Raw genomic sequence first — 14,745 nt, 5'->3', positions numbered from 1 at the left:
ATAGTCAATAAAGCAGAAATAGATGTTTTTCTGGAACTCTCTTGCTTTTTCGATGATCCAGCGGATGTTGGCAATTTGATCTCTGGTTCCTCTGCCTTTTCTAAAACCAGCTTGAACATCTGGAAGCTCACGGTTCATGTATTGCTGAAGCCTGGCTTGGAGAGTTTTAAGCATCACTTTACTAGCATGTGAAATGACTGCAATTGTGCAGTAGTTTGAGCATTCTTTGGCATTGCCTTTCTTTGGGATTGGAATGAAAACTGACCTTTTCCAGTCCTGTGGCCACTGCTGAGTTTTCCAGATTTGCTGGCATATTGAGTGTAGCACCTTCACAGCATCATCTTTCAGGAAAATCATGCCAGCAGATAAAATCCATGACTGCCTCAGCCCCTAGCTTGCCTGCATGTGTCTGATAGCCTTGGTCCACAGCAAATGATGCAGGACAACGCTGAGACAGAAGCCAGGGAAAGGATGAAATAAGAGTGAACCCAGACAGTGGAGAGCCTGTGAAGGTGAAATTTTTCCTCTTATACTTGGGAAGCAGTAGTTTCAAAGAGGAGAAACCTCCCCTCCCTGGACAGGGAGCCCAAAGTCATGTCACACCTCCAGAAGCTATGTGAGGTGACTTTACTGGGACAGCAGCTCCACAATTTCACTCTGCAAAAATACAAAGAGTAGCTGTGGACTCATAGGGCTTGTCCGAGGTTCTACAGAAGCAAGACCTGAGTTGGAGATTCTCGGTAGGAACACTCTGGGGAGAAGAGGAATGAGGGACGTGGAAGAGGATAGAGGAAGAAGCAGAGAAAGAAGTGGCGCATCTGAGTTCTGACCTCAGTCTGACCCCACAGGGAGCTCTGTAGCACTGATGGCACCAGACTTATCCAGCCTTGAGACAAGGGACTGGGCTTCTGCAGCCCATATCTGTCAGTCCTTGGCTGACAGAGGGAAGCAATCATTTCTAGGCAGCCCAGGCCTCAGAAGGAGGAAACAGATGAGAGCTGTGAGAAGCCAACATTCCCAACTGTCGTGGAAAGGGTAGCCAATTAAAAGTGATGAGTGTGGACCCAACAGCACCCTGTAGAGGGCCCTAGTGAGATAATGTAGCCATCAAAATGCCGCAAACTGTCATCACCATCGTTTTCTCTCTGTTGTATAAAGGTAAGAGAAGGAATGATGCTAAAGCTGAAACTCCAGTACTTTGGCCACCTCATGCGAAGAGTTGACTCATTGGAAAAGACCCTGATGCTGGGAGGGATTGGGGGCAGGAGGAGAAGGGGACGACCGAGGATGAGATGGCTGGATGGCATCACTGACTCGATGGACGTGAGTCTGAGTGAACTCCGGGGGTTGGTGATGGACAGGGAGGCCTGGCGTGCTGCGATTCATGGGGTCGCAAAGAGCTGGACACGACTGAGCAACTGAACTGAACTGAAACATCACATAATGCCTGGTTCTCTGCCAGATACTGCACTCAGTGATGTAAGCATGTGTAGGCAGTAGCAGTCTAGACAGACATAGGTTCATATCCTGTGCTAGACCTGCCCTGGACTAGTTATGTGATTTGGGGCACATAATTTAACCTCCTTGAGCCTGAAAATGTTCCTGCATCCAATTCCAATGAGTGTGTCTGTGTGTGTGTGTGTAGGCTTCCCACACTAACAAACTCAATATGTACCCAGAGACACAATCAGATTCCACAGGTAAAGGGTTCAGCCCCACAAGACTGCCCTTCACCTCAAATGCCAGGTGCAAGCTGAGGTTGTTACCTGTGCTTCTTACTGACTGGCTATAAATCAGAAGTTCCCATGACCTGCTCTTTGGGTCTGATGAATTTTCTAGAACAGTTCACAGAACCATTTACTCACTAGATTGTCAATTTCTTACAAAGGATGTCAAAGGATATGAATCAACAACCAGATGAAGAGATACACTGGGTGAGGTTCCCAACAAAGGAGCTTTTGTCCTTGGGAAGCTTGGAGCCTGGCCCCAGCAGCACGTGGAAGTATTCTGGTTCACCAAGGTAGCTCTCCAAAAGCCTTCTTTTCTTGTGTGTGTATTTTTTTATGCAGGCTTCATTACATAGACATGATTGATTAACTCATCGGCCACTGGGTACTGAATCAACTTCCAGCCCCTCTTTCCTCCCTGGAAATCATGGGTGAGACTAAAAGTTCCAATCCTTTCTGCCTATGTGGTTGCTATGGCAACACCCTCCCCACTTCGATGCTTTACAGAAGTCGTCTCATTAACATAAACCTAGTTGTGGTGGAAAGGGCTTGTTATAAGTAACAAGACACCAATTTAACCTTCTTGGCTCTTTTTTTAGGAATTAAGGACAAGAGACCAAATATTATAACAAAAGATGTTCCCATTCCTCTTGTTGCTCAGGAAATGTCAAGGGTTTGGGGAACTGTGGATGAAGACCAAATATATCTGAGAAATATACTCTGATCATCTGGTAGATCTAATTGTATGTATTTCTTATAAATCATAATGTTGTATAGCCTCAGAGTTCTAATCCATAGAATGGGATAATAGTCAGAATTACCCCTTGGGGCTGTTGCAAGGATGATGTGAGGTCATCCCTGAGATGTTCTTGGTGCTTAGAGCAGAAGACCTCTCAAGTAATTCTTAGTTATTATTAATTTCTGGGACCAGCCTGTCTAAAAGACCAATGCTTTAGCTCACAGACATGTGGAGGTCACTAACTGATTTCACAAAAGACAGGGGTAAGAATTTGCATTATGCACAATATGAAAGCCAGCTGTGATTAAGGAAGCGAATCTGTTTTCAAAAAGAGGATGTGAAAGCACAGCCTGAACCTGTCTAGGGAGGGGGAAGGGGGCCCTGGTAGCAGTTCCTCTGGTCCACACAGATCACTGCTTGGAACCAAGGGGCCTCACCCTGGGCTTCCACAAAGACTTGTCAGCCTGAGGTCACTACCTGTCATTTGTTGGATCACCTCTTTCTGTCTATAACCAAAGAGGAGGTATGTCTAGGCACAGATTGGCTCGGGCTCTTCCATCAGACAAAGTGGGGTGCGCCCTCACTCTGCACCCTAACTGGCGGGGGGCCAGGACCGTGTTACTTAGTGCCTCTAAGTTTCATTTCCTTCTCAGTTAATGGAGGAAAATCATTTCTGCGTCTAGGGTTATGATAATTACATATCATTTGTAAACACTTCAATCAGTGCCTGCTCCCAAAGAGCAGCTGTTAGAGATGTTTATTTGTTCAACCAACGTTTACTGACCCCCTACTATGTGTCAGTACTGTTCTTGGTAGTGGGAAGTCTTTGCCAGGAAAAAAAAAATGAGGTTTCTACTCTTACGGAGCTTACATTCCAATAAAATGGTTAATAATATAACCAAGAAATGGTTAATAAATAGCCAAGAAAAACTCCAAGGTAGTTGTTACGTAGGAATTAAAACAGGATATGGGGTAGAGAGTGATGAACTAGATCCTTTAGTCTTGAGAAAGGCCTCTCTGAGGAGGTGAGGTTCAGGCTGAGATCTCAAAACACGATGGCACCAATGATGACATCATGTAGGGAAAAGGAGGTTTCAGGACCAGAAGGCAATGGATGCAAAGGTCCAGAGGTAGAAACAAGTTGTGTGTGGTTACAGCAAGCTCAGTATGTTTGAGGGACACACAAAACTCAGGTGGCTGAAGTACAATAAGAGAAGGTGGCAGACAGGTAAGTGGTGAGTTTGGAACAGTAGACAGAAGGGGCCACTTAGGATTTTTATAAGTCAGGTGACGAGGCTGGGTCTTGATCTAAATGGAATAGAAAGCAACAGTATTTGGGGAATTTGCTGGTGGTCCAGTGGTTAGGACTCTACACTTGCACTGCTGAGGGCCCAGGTTCAATCCCTGGTTAGGAAACTAAGACTTTGCAAGCCACACAACCAGAAAAATGAAAGAAAGGAAGCCAACAGGATTTTAAGCCAAAAAGAGACATAATTTGAAATAAGCTTGTAAAAGTTCACCTGGATAATTTCATTCAGTATTTAAAATAATAATACCTCCTACATATCTGTCAAAAAATTGAGGATACCGGAACACTTCCCACTTCATTAGATCAGGCTGGCATTATCCTAACAACAAGGCCAGATAGACATCACAAGAAAACTAAAGGCTGATCCACATGAACATCAATGCAAAAATTCTTAATAAACAGTAGCAATCTGAATCCAGTAATATGCCTTTAATCACTTTTCCTCTGATCCTCCAGCTGCAGCCTTGAGACTCTCCTCTTCCAGCTCCACCCACGGTCTATTTCCAATATTAGGTCTATCAAATCTCAAACACTTGTAAAAAATGCATTTGACCTTTTCTGACGTCGCCTGTGCTTCTTGAGGAGGGACGGTACCACTGAACCGCAGCTATGACCGAGGCGGACGTCAATCCAAAGGCCTACCCTCTTGCAGATGCCCACCTCACCAAGAAACTACTGAACCTTGTTCAGCAGTCATGTAACTACAAGCAGCTTCGAAAAGGAGCCAATGAGGCCACCAAAACCCTCAACAGAGGCATCTCTGAGTTCATCGTGATGGCTGCAGATGCGGAGCCCTTGGAGATCATCCTGCACCTCCCACTGCTGTGTGAGGACAAGAACGTGCCCTATGTGTTCGTGCGCTCCAAGCAGGCTCTGGGGCGAGCCTGCGGGGTCTCCAGGCCTGTCATTGCCTGCTCCATCACCATCAAAGAGGGCTCACAACTGAAGCAGCAGATCCAGTCCATCCAGCAGTCCATCGAAAGGCTCTTGGTCTAAACCGGTGGCCTCAGCCGCACTCCCAGCTGACTCCTCTGCACCCCCACCCCGAGTTATGTGTCATATTGTCTGTTAGCATGTAGTGTTTCCAGCTACCTTCTGTTGTTATAAAGTATTTTAATGCTAAAAAAAAAATGCATTTGACAAATGCAACACCATTCATGATAAAAGTTCTCAATAAAACAGGAAATGAAGGGAAATTCCTCAGTCTGTAAAGGGGTATCTGTGGAAAACCTACAGCTAACTTCATACTTAATATGAAACACTGATTGGTTTACCCTGAGATCAGGAACAAGGCAAATGTCTCCTCTCATCAGGCCTATTTCATGTTGTACTTGAGGTTCTAGTCACTGCAGTAAGGTAACAAAAAGAGATAAAACAACTCTATAAAGAAAGCTGAGTGCTGAAGAATGGATGCTTTTGAACTGTGGTGTTGGAGAAGACTCTTGAGAGTCCGTTGGTCTGCAAGGAGATCAAACCAGTCAATCCTAAAGGAAATCAGTCCTGAATATTCATAGGAAGCTGAAGCTCTGATAGTTTGGCCATCTGATACAAATACCTAACTCACTGGAAAAGACCCTGAAGCTGGGAAAGATTGAAGGTAGGAGGAGAAGGGGACAACAGAGGATGAGATGGTTGGATGGCATCACAGACTCAATGGACATAAGTTTGAGCAGGCCCCGGGAGTTGGTGATGGACAGGGAAGCCAGGCATGCTTCAGTTCATGGGGTCGCAAAGAGTCGGACACGACTGAGGGACTCAACTGAACTGAAATTAGAAAGAATGAAGTAAAAAAAACTGTCCTTATTCATAGATGACATGATTCTGTGTATAGAAAATCCTAAGGAATCTATCAAAAAACAAACATGCAAGCAAACAAACTCAAACTCCTACGGCTAATACAGTCATGACTAATACATTAATTTTTAAATGAGCAAAGGATTTGAATAGACATTTCACCAGAAAAGACTTCCAAAAGCCTATTAAGCACACAAAAACATGCTAGTTGGTTCAGGAGCTATTGAATGGCACAGGGCACTCTTTTCAACACACCGTAATAACTTATATGGGAAAAGAATCTAAGAAAGAATGGACACATATATATGAATAACTGATTCACTTTACTGTACAGTTGCAGTTAGTGCAACATTGAAAATCAATTATACTCCCAAATTTTTTAAGTACATGAAACTGAAAAAAAAATAAAGTTTTAGAATTCTTAACTTTGTTTTTTGTTCCTATAAACTTTCCCAATGATTCCCTTTAATGTCATAAGCAAAGGTGTCCTGTTCCCATTCACATTCTTCAGCCTTGGGAATACCAAGACCAACACCAGCATTCTCCATGAGCTCTGTTCTTTCTCACTTGAACTCTGTTACCCAGAAGGGTGAGCACCAATCCCAAGGGAGGGTATGGCTTTGGAGGAGAAAGGCTAACCAGGCTGTTGTCTGTGGTTGCCCATGCCATGCCCTCTCACTGGGGTACATATTGAAGTGATCTAATCACAACTCTTAGATGAACCACAGAAATTATCTACTTTCAGTGAATTCACAAGCATTCCCACCAACCTTCTAAATAAGTTTGCCTCTCTTTTCTCTCTGGCTATGCCTCCTTCTTCTTGAGACCATTGACAGAAGATGTGCAAAGCCTGAGTTTGAAACCTCATATACTACCTCACAAACCATGTGGCCTAGAAGTTCTGGGATTCAGTGAGCTTTGTTCTCACTGGGAACAAAGTCAGTGGTTCTTAACCCAAGCTGTGTATGAAAAACACTGGAGGAGTGTTTAAAAATTACTGATGTCCTGGCTACACTCCCAGATACTTGTGTCAAAATCTGAGTGGTAGGAGGCAGGCCTTAGTGTTGTTAGAAGATCCCCAAGGTGATTCCCATTGCAGGCCAGGCTCAGAATCATTGATCTGTGTGATCATTAAGGGTTCTTGAAGCTCTTTCTCTGATCTATATTTTCCCTGGCTTCCCCATCTCCCCCCATGACCACCATTACAAGGCCAAGATAAGTAGCAGTCTATGACTGGCCAGTACCCAGGGAGTGAATCCACTCAGTTTGACAAGGACACATCTGGCCTGGCTGCTGAAGAACCAGTAAGTATTTAAAAATGTATTTTTGAGCAAGTAAGGAAAACCAAATTCCATGGATGCATTTAAGACCTTGCCTTTAGTATCTCCTTAACCAGCTGTCCCCAGCCTTTTTGGCATCAGGGACCTGATTTGTGGAAAACAAATTTTCCATGGATGGGTGGGCAGTGGATGGTTTCAGAATGATTCAAGTGTATTACATTTATAGGGCACTTTATCTTTATTATTATTACATCAGCTCCATGTCAGATCATCAGGCATTAGACCCTGGACATTGGGGACCTCTGCCCTAATGAAGAAGAACTACCACTCCTGGGGATCAGGAGTTATATCTCTTAAAGACATTGTCCAGAAGTCTCCAAACACTACAGAAAGGCAACAATGGGCTGTTTTCTCATCTTTTGTTTCTGCCCAGTGAAATGAATCAAAGGGAGAGTACATTGGCTTTGCAAAACGAAGATTATTTCCAAATATTAATTGACTTTTTGGATTGATCAGATGTCAACATTAGGCAACAGAATCCTGTGAAATTTGAGGAAGCTAAATTATATGGAAATCTTTAGCTATCTTTTCTATGGATTTAGAAATTACCCATTACTCTTTATGTTATAAATAATCCCCAAATCTGTAAAACAAAGAATGTAAAGACAAAGTTTGAAAGCTTCAAGTTGCCTTCTTCCTGGAATTCCCTGGAGGTTCAGGGAAGACTCTGTACTTTCACTGCTGAGGGCTTGTTGGGGAACTAAGATCCCATAGGCTGTGCAGCACAGCCAAATAAATATAAATAAATACAATAAAACAAACTGACTTCGTGCTCGCTTCGGCAGCACATATACTAAAATTGGAACGATACAGAGAAGATTAGCATGGCCCCTGCGCAAGGATGACACGCAAATTCGTGAAGCGTTCCATATTTTTAAGACAGCCTTCTGAATGGGAGAAAATAATAGCAAATGAAGCAACTGACAAACAACTAATCTCAAAAATATACAAGCAACTTATGCAGCTCAATTCCAGAAAAATAAACGACCCAATCACAAAATGGGCCAAAGAACTAAATAGACATTTTTTCCAAAGAAGACATACGGATGGCTAACAAACACATGAAAAGATGCTCAACATCACTCATTATTGGAGAAATGCAAATCAAAACCACAATGAGGTACCACTTCACACCAGTCAGAATGGCTGCGATCCAAAAATCTGCAAGCAATAAATGCTGGAGAGGGTGTGGAGAAAAGGGAACCCTCCTACACTGTTGGTAGGAATGCAAACTAGTACAGCCACTTTGGAAAACAGTGTGGAGATTCCTTAAAAAACTGGAAATAGAACTACCTTATGACCTAGCAATCCCACTGCTGGGCATACACACCTAGGAAACCAGAATTGAAAGAGACACATGTACCCCAATGTTCATCGCAGCACTGTTTATAATAGCCAGGACATGGAAACAACCTAGATGTCCATCAGCAGATGAATGGATAAGAAAGCTGTGGTACATATACACAATGAAGTATTACTCAGTCATTAAAAAGAATACACTTGAATCAGTTCTGATGAGATGGATGAAACTGGAGCCGATTATACAGAGTGAAGTAAGCCAGAAAGAAAAACACCAATACAGTATACTAACACATATATATGGAATTTAGAAAGATGGCAATGACGAGCTTGTATGTAAGACAGCAAAAAAGACACAGATGTGTATAACGGACTTTTGGACTCTGAGGGAGAGGGAGAGGGAGATGGTGGGATGATTTGGGAGAATGGCATTGTAACATGTATACTATCATGTAAGAATCAAATCGCCAGTCTAAGTCCGATGCAAGATACAGCATGCTTGGGGCTGGTGCACGGTGATGACCCAGAGAGATGTTATGGGGAGGGAGGTGGGAGGGGGGTTCATGTTTGGGAAAGCATATACACCCGTGCTGGATTCATGTCAATGTATGGCAAAACCAATACAGTTAAAATAAATAAATTTTTTAAAAAAAAACTGACTTCTTCCCATTTTAGCAAAAGTAATTCTAACCTTCCTGTGATGTTCTCCACCTCAGCACAGGGCACCATCTAAAAACCCTGAAGTATCCTCAACTCTGCTCTTTCATGCTTATATGCCTAAGCCATCAACAAATCCTGTTGGCAAGACTCCATAATATAGCCCCAGTCTGACCTTTTCTCATCATTCCTTTTTTAAGCACATCTCTTTCTTGGATCTGGTTCAACACCCATTTGCTTTGTTGTTGTTGTTCAGTCACTAAATTTTGTCTTACTCTTTGAGACCCCATGGACTTAGCACACCAGTCTCCTCTGTCTTCCACTATCTCCCAGAGTTTGCTCAAACTCACGTCCATTGAGTTGGTGATTCCATCCAACCATCTCATCCTGTGTCATCTCCTTCTCCTCCTGCCTTCAATCTTTCCCAGTATCAGGGTCTTTTCCAATGAGGCAGCTCTTTGCATCAGGTGGTCAAAGCATTGGAGCTTCAGCATCAGTCCTTCCAATGAATATTCAGGCTCAATTTCCTTTAGAATTGACCCATTTGCTTTGTGACCCACCAAAGGAGGGGGCTGGCCTAGCTAACCTCTGAGGTCCCTGCTAGACCCAAGAGTCTAGATGCCTAACCACAGAAGGGAATGGACACTGAGCAAGTGTGCACCGTGTACCAGGTGCTCTACCTATGTTGTTCACTCATCCTTCTACCAATGCAGTGAGGCAGGTATCATTATCCCCTCTTTGAAGAGATGAGGTAACTTAGACTGATGCTTCTGGTTGCCAAACCACGGCCTCCACAACTTGCCTCTTCATTAACCAGGCCTGATTTTGTTGGGGATGACAATGAGCCTAGACAAAGTCCTAGTGAATCAGACAACCAGTTTTGGTGACCATGTGCTGTTTTACTCATGGCTGGTACTGATGCAGGCATGAGAGATACAAACAAGACTGTTGAGGGTTCCTGGGAAAGTGTTTTCTCCTTCATGAGATAAAAAGGGATAGAAGAGAAAGCCCTTTATGCCTCACTCCTGCTGCTTCAGGCTTTAGATATTATCAGGAAAATAAGTGAAGCTGGAGGCGTCGTCAGTCTATGACAAGCAAGAGGCAGAGATGGGATGCATCTAAGGATGCAGGAGGAAAGGATAAGTTAGGTCGTTGATGGTCTCACTGAGACTGGTAATGCCTATCTCTAGGCTTTTTCTCCAGCAAATCACAAATATCCTTATGAATGAAACCAGACAAGTTGACAATCCTGTCACATGGAACTCAACGCATCCTGACACAGAAGTAACTTACCAAGGACATGCAGCTAGGAAGTGGCAGCACCAGGCTGCAAAGCCAAATCTGTCTCTGAAATTACATACTTTTTAAACATGATTTCTTGTTGTCTGTTTCTCTTTTTCAACATTTGATAAGCTCTATGAGTGTGAGGGAGCTTATATTTCTTTCTACTTTCTATTGTGGTCTGAGCAGCTAGTGTGGTGCTGGCATTTAATAGGTAGTTAATAAATATACATGAAAAGAATAAATTACTTAAAGTATAACAGAGAGGGAAAGAAAGGTAAAGAAGTGGAGACTAGTATAACAACTCTTTTAAAAAGCCTGACTTACAATATCACTGATGAACATAGATGCAGAAATCCTTAACAAAATTCTAGCAATCAGAATCCAACAACACATTAAAAAGATTATACAACATAATCAAGTGGGCTTTATCCCAGGGATGCAAGAATTCTTCAATATCTGCAAATCAATCAATGTAATACACCACATTAACAAATTGAAGAATAAAAGCCATATGATTATCTCAATAAATGCAGAGAAAGCCTTTGACAAAATCCAACATCCATTTATGATAAAAACTCTCCAGAAATCAGGAATAGAAGGAACATACCTCAACATAATAAAAGCTATATATGACAAACCAACAGCAAACATTATCCTAGATGGTGAAAAATTGAAAGCATTTCCCTTAAAGTCAGGAACAAGACAAGGGTGCCCACTTTCACTGCTACTTTCAACATAGTTTTGGAAGTTTTGGCCACAGCAATCAGAGCAGAAAAAGAAATAAAAAGAATCCAAATTGGAAAAGAAGAAGTAAAACTCTCACTGTTTGCAGATGACATGATCCTCTACATAGAAAACCCTAAGGACTCCACCAGAAAATTACTGCTGCTGCTGCTAAGTCACTTCAGTCATGTCCGACTCTGTGCGACCCCATAAACAGCAGCCCACCAGGCTCCCCCGTCCCTGGATTCTCCAGGCAAGAACACTGGAGTGGGTTGCCATGTCCTTCTCCAATGCATGAAAGTGAAAAGTGAAAGTGAAGTTGCTCAGTCGTGTCAGAACTTCGCGACACCATGGACTGCAGCCTACCAGGCTCCCCCATCCATGGGATTTTCCAGGCAAGAGTACTGGAGTGGGTTGCCATTGCCTTCTCCAAGAAAATTACTAGAGCTAATTAATGAATATAGTAAAGTTGCAGGATATAAAATCAACACACAGAAATCCCTTGCATTCCTATACACTAATAACGAGAAAATAGAAAGTGAAATTAAGGAAACAATTCCATTCACCATTGCAACGAAAAGAATAAAATACTTAGGAATATATCTACCTAAAGAAACTAAAGACCTATATGTAGAAACCTATAAAACACTGGTGAAAGAAATCAAAGAGGACACGAATAGATGGAGAAATATACCATGTTCATGGATCGGAAGAATCAATATAGCAAAAGTGAGCCTACTACCCAAAGCAATCTATAGATTCAATGCAATCCCTATCAGGCTACCAATGGTATTTTCCACAGAGCTAGAACAAATGATGTCACAATTTGTATGGAAATACAAAAAAACCTCGAATAGCCAAAGCAATCCTGAGAAAGAAGAATGGAACTGGAGGAGTCAACCTGCCTGACTTCAGGCTCTACTACAAAGCCACAGTCATCAAGACAGTATGGCACTGGCACAAAGACAGAAATATAGATCAATGGAACAAAATAGAAAGCCCAGAGATAAATCCACACACCTATGGACACCTTATCTTTGACAAAGGAGGCAAGAATATACAATGGATTAAAGACAATCTCTTTAACAAGTGGAGCTGGGAAAACTGGTCAACCACTTGTAAAAGAATGAAACTAGACCACTTTCTAACACCATACACAAAAATAAACTCAAAATGGATTAAAGATCTAAATGTAAGACCAGAAACTATAAAACTCCTAGAGGAGAACATAGGCAAAACACTCTCCGACATAAATCACAGCAGGATCCTCTATGATCCACCTCCCAGAATACTGGAAATAAAAGCAAAAATAAACAAATGGGACCTAATTAAAATTAAAAGCTTCTGCAGAACAAAGGAAACTATAAGCAAGGTGGAAAGACAGCCTTCTGAATGGGAGAAAATAATAGCAAATGAAGCAACTGACAAACAACTAATCCCAAAAATATACAAGCAACACCTGCAGCTCAATTCCAGAAAAATAAACGACCCAATCAAAAATGGGCCAAAGAACTAAATAGACATTTCTCCAAAGAAGGCATACTGATGGCTAACAAACACATGGAGAGATGCTCAACATCACTCATTATCAGAGAAATGCAAATCAAAACCACAATGAGGTACCACTTCACACCAGTCAGAATGGCTGCAATCTAAAAGTCTACAAGCAATAAATGCTGGAGAGGGTGTGGAGAAAAGGGAACCCTCCTACACTGTTGGTGGGAATGCAAACTAGTACAGCCACTATGGAGAACAGTGTGGAGATTCCTTAAAAAACTGGAAATAGAACTGCCTTATGACCCAGCAATCCCACCACTGGGCATACACAGGAGGAAACCAGAATTGAAAGAGACACATGTACCCCAATGTTCATCGCAGCACTGTTTATAATAGCCAGGACATGGAAGCAACCTAGATGTCCATCAGCAGATGAATGGATAAGAAAGCAGTGGTACATATACACAATGGAGTATTACTCAGCCATTAAAAAGAATACATTTGAATCAGTTCTGATGAGATGGATGAAACTGGAGCCTATTATACAGAGTGAAGTAAGCCAGAAAGAAAAACACCAATACAGTATACTAACGCATATATATGGAATTTAGAAAGATGGTAATGAAAACCCTGTATGCAAGACAGCAAAAGAGACACAGATGTATAGAACAGTCTTTTGGACTCTGAGGGAGAGGGAGAGGGTGGGATGATTTGGGAGAATGGCATTAAAACATGTATAACATCATATATGAAACGAATCGCCAGTCCAGGTTCGATGCATGATACTGGATGCTTGGGGCTGGTACACTGGGATGACCCAGAGGGATGGTACGGGGAGGGAGGCGGGAGGGGGGTTCAGGATGGGGAACACGTGTATACCTGTGGCAGATTCATGTTGATGTATGGCAAAACCAATACAATAATGTAAAGTAATTAACCTCCAATTAAAATAAATAAATTTATACTAAAATAACAAAAATAAATAAATAAAAAGACCAACACTTAAAAAAAATAAAATAAAAAGCCTGGCTTAGAGGACAGAGAATAAGTGATGGTTACAAAGGACGAAGAGAACAGCGAGACTGTTAATATGACAGATGGGAGTAAAGGATGGGAGAGAAATAGGATTTTCAAGTCAAGACTGTCTATGGTCAACACCAGGTGGCATCATTTACATGGCATTCCATGTGAATGACACCTCCTATGGCTGTGTGATGCAGCGGCCCAGCTGCATATAAGAAAGAAGCGATCACTGATGGAAAAGAAGACAGAGCCAAGGCTTAGAGCACAGGTTAGCCCTAATTGGGGTACTCATCCTTTGAGACTGGACAAACAAATATATTAGGGATAAAGTGAAAGGGAGGAAATAAGAACAGTTTTTGCCAAACAACCTAATTTTTTGGTCACATAGGAGATGAAGCCACCTGACTATGACAGAGCTGGGTTGTGTGAAAAGCTTAAGGGAAGTGATGAGGATTTGGAAGGGAAGAGGAAATTGACTAAAGACAAGTAATAGGATGTAACTAAACCCCCGGCTACTCTTGAAGGATCATGGACCTGATCTGGCACCAACAGAGGGCCCTGGCAGACCTGGGATCATCACAGAGAAAGGAAAGGAGGCACCAGGATTAAGTGGTGAAGGCTAGAAGGGTGTCTTCCATCACAACTTCTGATCTACAAATGGTTTCAAAACTAATTTTAAAGTAAGTTGTCAGGATTCAGAAAGCATTGTCTTATTGTAATTATTGTTTATACTGGTTCAGTTCTCCAGCCAACAACCTGCCAAAGCCCATTTATCCTTTAAGGTTCCTGAAGTCATGAGCTAATGCTGTATTAATATTTGAATGTCACCTCTCATGATTGCAAATTAACAGTCTTTTAAGGGAAGGGAAAAGGTATTATTCCAAGTTACAGAACAGTAAGCCAGGAACACTTCTGCCCACTATCCATCTTTGAGTCTCTCCCACAGTATTCCTGCCTAACGTGTAGTGAGAATTTCGGTCAGGGCCAGCCCCTTTGGTAGAACGAAGCCTCTATGCACCCAGAACTTGTTAGTTGGCATTCACTGACCAGGCACTGGATGGTATACATTTGTAAAGGGACCAAGAGCTCCCCCAGGAGTTCTGAATTGCACACTACATACAATGCCCTCACTCAGGCTTGGGGGAATGCACTGTTGGAGGAGGGCACACTCTCAGACAAATCTCTCTTTGGTGGAGAGGTCATTTCTATGTCATAATACTTGACCAATGAAAGGGTCTTTAGAGTTTGACCTAGCAGTTCTGTTGCTAAAAATCTACCAGATTAAAATACCTGCACAATTTAAAGTTTTAAACTAATTTCAAAATGATATTAGGTACCATAAATATGTCAGTG

General features: G+C 42.3%; 1 protein-coding gene and 2 non-coding genes across 3 annotated transcripts; all 3 read left to right on the top strand.

The window, feature by feature from the left end:
* The first annotated feature begins 3,809 nt into the window (after positions 1 to 3,809).
* Positions 3,810 to 3,882, top strand: TRNAA-UGC (transfer RNA alanine (anticodon UGC)). The gene has a single exon. It is a non-coding gene; the product is annotated as a tRNA-Ala (tRNA).
* A 446-nt stretch (positions 3,883 to 4,328) lies between these two features.
* Positions 4,329 to 4,922, top strand: LOC101107417 (NHP2-like protein 1). The gene has a single exon (XM_042242741.2). The coding sequence runs from the start codon at positions 4,385 to 4,387 to the stop codon at positions 4,769 to 4,771; it is 387 nt and encodes a 128-aa protein (XP_042098675.1). The 5' UTR covers positions 4,329 to 4,384; the 3' UTR covers positions 4,772 to 4,922.
* Positions 4,923 to 7,678: 2,756 nt separating this feature from the next.
* On the top strand, positions 7,679 to 7,785 carry LOC114113467 (U6 spliceosomal RNA). Its single transcript, XR_003588489.1, has one exon. It is a non-coding gene; the product is annotated as a U6 spliceosomal RNA (small nuclear RNA).
* The last annotated feature ends 6,960 nt before the right edge of the window (positions 7,786 to 14,745 follow it).

The sequence above is a fragment of the Ovis aries genome, chromosome 2 (genome assembly GCF_016772045.2).
Source record: "Ovis aries strain OAR_USU_Benz2616 breed Rambouillet chromosome 2, ARS-UI_Ramb_v3.0, whole genome shotgun sequence".
NCBI lineage: Eukaryota > Metazoa > Chordata > Mammalia > Artiodactyla > Bovidae > Ovis > Ovis aries.
The sequence above is the reverse complement of the archived record's forward strand: the minus strand, read 5'-3'. Positions and strand labels throughout refer to the sequence as shown.